This window comes from Neovison vison, chromosome 2, assembly GCF_020171115.1.
Source record: "Neovison vison isolate M4711 chromosome 2, ASM_NN_V1, whole genome shotgun sequence".
In the NCBI taxonomy this organism is placed as follows: Eukaryota; Metazoa; Chordata; class Mammalia; order Carnivora; family Mustelidae; genus Neogale; species Neogale vison.
Window position 1 is genome coordinate 64,961,978 of NC_058092.1, and position 6,000 is coordinate 64,967,977.

Sequence of the window (6,000 nt, forward strand, 5' to 3'; positions counted from 1 at the left end):
GGCATGTGTGGGACTTGAAGATATTTTCTTTTTCTTTTAAACTGAGGTGAGAGCCATCTAATATAAAATTAATCTGTCCCCTCCTAAACTTTTCTATATAATTTGATTTTCTATGATGATCATTTATTTTTGTGGGCAGAAAAAAAAATTTTTTAATAGCCTAAATAGAGATCTATCTACAAACTAATATTATAGATAAGAAATACAATTACTAATTTCCATCATTAAAATAATTGTACATTTTATAAGATGCTTCTTTTAACAATAGTATCCCTAATATATTCTTACATTTATTTACATATCACCACTTGACAATACACTGAAACCCTAGAATATTAGTTGATATAGTCAATTTAAAATGTAGCCAATTCAAATTTAGGAATTTCTTATAAGATAGGAGAAAATAATTTTTTTGTGTGTGTGTGTTTTTCAATTCTTTATTTATTTATTTATTTATTTATTCCCAATTTATTTATTTTCAGAAAAACAGTATTCATTATTTTTTCACCACACCCAGTGTTCCATGCAAGCCGTGCCCTCTATAATACCCACCACCTGGTACCCCAACCTCCCACCCCCTGTCACTTCAAACCCCTCAGACTGTTTTTCAGAGTCCATAGTCTCTCATGGTTCACCTCCCCTTCCAATTTACCCAAATTCCCTACTCCTCTCTAACGCCCCTTGTCCTCCATGCTATTTGTTATGCTCCACAAATAAGTGAAACCATATGATAATTGACTCTCTCTGCTTGACTTATTTCACTCAGCATAATCTCTTCCAGTCCCGTCCATGTTGCTACAAAAGTTGGGTATTCATCCTTTCTGATGGAGGCATAATACTCCATAGTGTATATGGACCACATCTTCCTTATCCATTCATCCGTTGAAGGGCATCTTGGTTCTTTCCATAGTTTGGCGACCGTGGCCATTGCTGCTATAAACATTGGGGTACAGATGGCCCTTCTTTTCACGACATCTTTATCTTTGGGGTAAATACCCAGGAGTGCAATTGCAGGGTCGTAGGGAAGTTCTATTTTTAATTTCTTGAGGAATCTCCACACTGTTCTCCAAAGAGGCTGCACCAACTTGCATTCCCACCAACAGTGGAAGAGGGGTCCCCTTTCTCCACATCCTCTCCAACACATGTTGTTTCCTGTTTTGTTAATTTTGGCCATTCTAACTGGTGTAAGGTGATATCTCAATGTGGTTTTAATTTGAATCTCCCTGAGGGCTAATGATGATGAGCATTTTTTCATGTGTCTGATAGCCATTTGTATGTCTTGATTGGAGAAGTGTCTGTTCATATCTTCTGCCCATTTTTTGATGTGTTTGCCTGTTTCGTGTGGGTTGAGTTTGAGGAGTTCATTATAGATCCTGGATATCAACCTTTTGTCTGTACTGTCATTTGCAAATATCTTCTCCCATTCCGTGGGTTGCCTTTTTGTTTTTTTGACTGTTTCCTTTGCTGTGCAGAAGCTTTTGATTTTGATGAAGTCCCAGAAGTTTATTTTCGCTTTTGTTTCCTTTGCCTTTGGAGACGTATTTTGAAAGAAGTTGCTGTGGCTGATATCAAAGAGATTACTGCCTATGTTCTCCTCTAAGATTCTGATGGATTCCTGTCTCACGTTGAGGTCTTTTATCCATTTTGAGTTGATCTTTGTGTACAGTGTAAGAGAATGGTTTTTTAAAAAAATTTGATTGACACACAGAATTTCTCAGAAACATAACTAATGTAAACAACAACATATACCTTATCAAACATACTTACTACGGCACCTGGGTGGCTCAGTTGTTAAGCCTCTGCCTTCAGCTCAGGTCATGATCCCAGGGTCCTGGGATTGAGCCCCACTTCAGGCTCCTTGCTTCGCAGGAAGTCTACTTCTCCCTCTGCCACTCCCCCTGCTTACGTGCTCTCTCTCTTTCTCACTGTCTCTCTCTTTGTCAAATAAATAAATAAAATCTTTAAAACAACAACAACAACAACAAAACATACTTACCAAAACAGCCCAGTTGTTTGTATGGCCACTTCTAAAGAACTGTTCTGCTTGATCCTACAAGTCAAATAATATCAAAAACATTAGAAAAGCCACATTTCTGAGAATAAAGACTGAATAAAGAACAGTTAAGATTCATGGAGTCTGGTTAAAATGATAGTAAGTTATCATTATGCAAATTTATAAAGGTTCTAGTATTTGATCTTATAAAGGACAAATTTTGTCCTTATAAAGGACAAATTTTAATTTTGTTGGGGGACATGGAGGACAGCTACTTGTTTTTAAACAGTTTATCTCAAATACAACCAGCTCTTCCTCATATGCTTCTAGTTTTCCATTCAGTCTTCAAATTGTGAACAACTGACTTATTTTCATGCCCTGATTCTACACATAACAATTAATACCCTTCTTATTGAAGTCTCATTCACTACTTCCTACTCTGTGCTGGATGTTTCCAATAACTTTATTGAACACAGCAATATATGTGATTGAGCACATTCTCTACCATGCCTCCATGTACCATTTCCCTACTCTGTTAAAGTCTGAACCATATCTGCCATTGTAACATCCAAAAATATCAACACCTAATGAATATATTTATTATACATTAAAATTACAGTGAATATAAACCTTAGTGACCCCAGATCTGCTACCAAACAGTATTAATTATGAGAGGAGTCATACTGCCTGGATTCAAATCTGGACCCTACTATATACTAGCTGTAAAACCTTAGGAAAGCTTCTCTATGCCTCCATTTCTCCATCTATGAAATAGTAATATATTACCTGATACACAGAAGGTACAAAAGGTGACTGGGACACAGTAATTGCATAACAAATGTTAGGTGTTTTAATTTTCAGCTGGCAAGAAAATTTTAAGGACAATAAAACAAAAAATTCCCTCATATACATATCCATGTATTTTTTTTAAAGATTTTATTTATTTATTTGACAGAGAGAGATCACAAGCAGGCAGAGAGGCAGGCAGAGAGAGAGAGAGGAGGAAGCAGGCTCCCCGCTGAGCAGAGAGCCCGATGCGGGACTCGATCCCAGGACCCTGAGATCATGACCTGAGCCGAAGGCAGCGGCTTAACCCACTGAGCCACCCAGGCGCCCCATATCTATGTATTTTTTAACCTTTCTCAACAGCTGTCTAGATGCAAAAGAAAACAGTATGCTATAGTGGATAAAGCCTTAGTTTAAAAATTTTAAGATTTAGCCCAAATCCTAATCCACACATAGCTGTGAGACTGGGATAAGTCACTTAGCTCTTTAGACTTGAAAGTAAGATCTGACCCAATAATCTCAAGTATCCTGTCTAGCTGAAAATTTTTACATCATTAAGACTTCGGTGAAAAATTTGATATGGCAAAACTCTTCTGTGATTTTTTTTTATTTTTTTGTTTTTTATTTAGACAATACAGGCACTGCAACGTTACTTATTCAGTCTACATATAATGAATGGAGCACCTATTATGTGCCAGTTACATGTACTGTACAGTGATACAAAAATCATGCTGCTTTATCTGAAGAACCCCACAGTTCAATAAAGAAGCATGCAAACATGTTACACTGCAATGTAACATTAATTCATTCATCACATTCATTGGGTGCCATGTGCCAGCCATTGTCCTGAGTGAAGAGAATACAATGAAGGGCAAAAATAATCATAGTACTTGCCTCCAAAGAGGATATTATCCAACTTGATAGACACACATTAAGCAGATGAGGGCAAACTATAAATTCTATAGAGATAATATACACAGTATCATGAAAAAGTACAATAGACTCCCAGATAGACCTGACCTGATTCTGGCTGTGGGAAGTAGGAAGGCATCAGTGAAGTCTTCCTGCAGAAGTGACCTTTGCTTAATATTCAAAAGATGAAGAGAAGAGGGAAGATAATTCCAGACAGAAGGAACATCCTCCCTAAGGGAAAAAGGAGCTTTGAGAAACTAAAAGATTAGCACAACTAAAAGTCCAAGAAAGAGAAGAGTAGGGCCTTACTCATGAGTCATAATGAATATTCTGTTCGCTATCCTTAAGAAAACATTAAGGTGTTTATGGGTGACAGGATCTGATTTGCATTTTTAAAAGTTACTCTGGCTGCAGCTTAGAAAATAGACTGGAAAGAAAAAAGACTTGAAACCGACCAGTTAGGGAGCTACTGGACTCTTAAGTGAAAGATGCAGGAATAACAAATACTACAAAGCATATATGGATTACAGTAGATGAATGCTACACTGGCTAAGTGTGCAAATTACAAGAGTATAAGCAAAGCAAGGGATAAGGAAAGACTCTACAGAGGTTATGTTTTTATTGCATCTTAGTAATAAGACATAAGAAACAAAAGGTATAAAAAAATCATGGTTAATGTGAAAAAGTACAGAAACAACATAACTACAAAAAAAATGATATCAAAAACGAAGTATACAAGATAATCCACTAAAATAAAGGAGAAAAATAGCAGAACCTCTATTCATATTTGTATTATATAAGAATATACCTTATAAATCTTGACTATATAGATTACCAGCAATTCATGGATACAGCGAAAGGGTGCATGCACCATCTTTTCTAACTGGAGGATATGTATTCAAAAAGTTTAGAACTCATTGGTCTAAACTCAAGGTACTTAGGTGGTAGAAAGAACAGACTCTAAAAAGAAGATCAAAGAGTGGGCAGAAACCAGATTATGTTGTTTAAATAAACTTTCCTCCCTATGCAATGGGAAAACACTGAAAGGATTGAATCAAGAATAACCTGACTGGGTTTGCATTTTATCAAGACGAATCTAGCATTTAAGTGAGGGACTTTGGAAACCTGGGGGAAACAAGATAGTTCTTGCAATAGTCTAGGCAAGAAATGAGCAAAGCCCACATTAAGCCAGTGGAACTGGAAAGGTGAAAGCAATTTTTAAAGCTCAGAACACAGAAAGTAGTGATGATCAACACACGGGATAAAAAGAGTTTATTAAAACAAACCGGTTTCTGACTTAGCAGCAGTCCTACAGGAGGTGGGCTAGGCAGAAGATGAAACTTCGGACATCGATTTGCAAATGTCGGTTAACCATCCCGGCCCCTCGCCAAGAGGTTGGGAAGGTCTGAAACAGATCTAGACCGTAGACCTGGCCTGACACACTGTCCGAGTACTGGATAGAGTAAAAAAGCTTTATCAAGGCCAGAACGTCCTGTGACTCCAAAATGAAACACCGTACCGGTCTGACTCCTATCAAAGGGGAGCAGTGTAGTTTAGCAGGAGAAAAGTAGGTGCTTCACTTCCGTGCTCACGAATCAACTGCTAGGGACTGCACACTCGTTCGAGTAATGGATCAGGTCCTCCCCCGTCTCCTGAGATCTGATTCTTTAAATTCGTCGTTTTAAAACGGCGAAACAGGTGGACAGTGTCCTATCCCATTCCCGGTGACACCCTTCCCACACACAGCCCAGTCAGCCTTAGTAAGACGCGGATGTTCCCCTTCGCTGCTGGGAATCGGAGCCACGACAGAGCTGACCTCCCAGGGCTCTGTCGCTCGGAGGGCCTGACTCCTACCTCGATCTGACTAGCGGCCAAGCTGCCGAAGGAGAAAAGCAGCAACCCTGCCAGGGCTGTCAAACCCCTCCTGAGAAAGCAGGAGGCCACCATGTTTCCCGGCTTCAGATTCCCGCACCTGCGGGGGCGGAGCGAGTGCCGTAAAGCAGCACGGCGGCTTTTTGCGTGGCTTTTTTTTTTTTTTTTTTTTTGCGACGCTAGCCCCACCTCCTTGAGGTCAGCCCTTCGGCAGCCTTTAGTAAACAGCCCTGGCACAGAGTTGAGGTTCCCGGGGTGGCCGGGGCAGAGCAGTTGGAAGACTTTCATCCTTTATCTTTAGCTGCATGTCCAGTTTTTGTATTGTAAAATAGATACAACGTTTAAAAAGTTGTTTGAAAGGTGAGGGAGAAAAACCTGTGATCCCGTAAATTTTAAAAAGGTATTTACTATTCTGCATAGCGCTGCCAATTCTTTGA

General features: G+C 39.0%; 1 protein-coding gene across 1 annotated transcript in view; it reads right to left on the reverse strand.

The window, feature by feature from the left end:
* The window catches only part of PIGK (phosphatidylinositol glycan anchor biosynthesis class K), a 132,671-nt gene extending 126,998 nt beyond the window's left edge, over positions 1 to 5,673 (reverse strand). The window contains exons 1-2 of the mRNA XM_044238490.1: positions 5,546 to 5,673; positions 1,997 to 2,050 (exon numbers count right to left, since the gene is read on the reverse strand). Coding sequence (XP_044094425.1) covers positions 1,997 to 2,050; positions 5,546 to 5,638 — 147 coding nt within the window. The 5' untranslated portion in view covers positions 5,639 to 5,673. The remainder of the gene's footprint in view (positions 1 to 1,996; positions 2,051 to 5,545) is intronic.
* Positions 5,674 to 6,000: the final 327 nt, after the last annotated feature.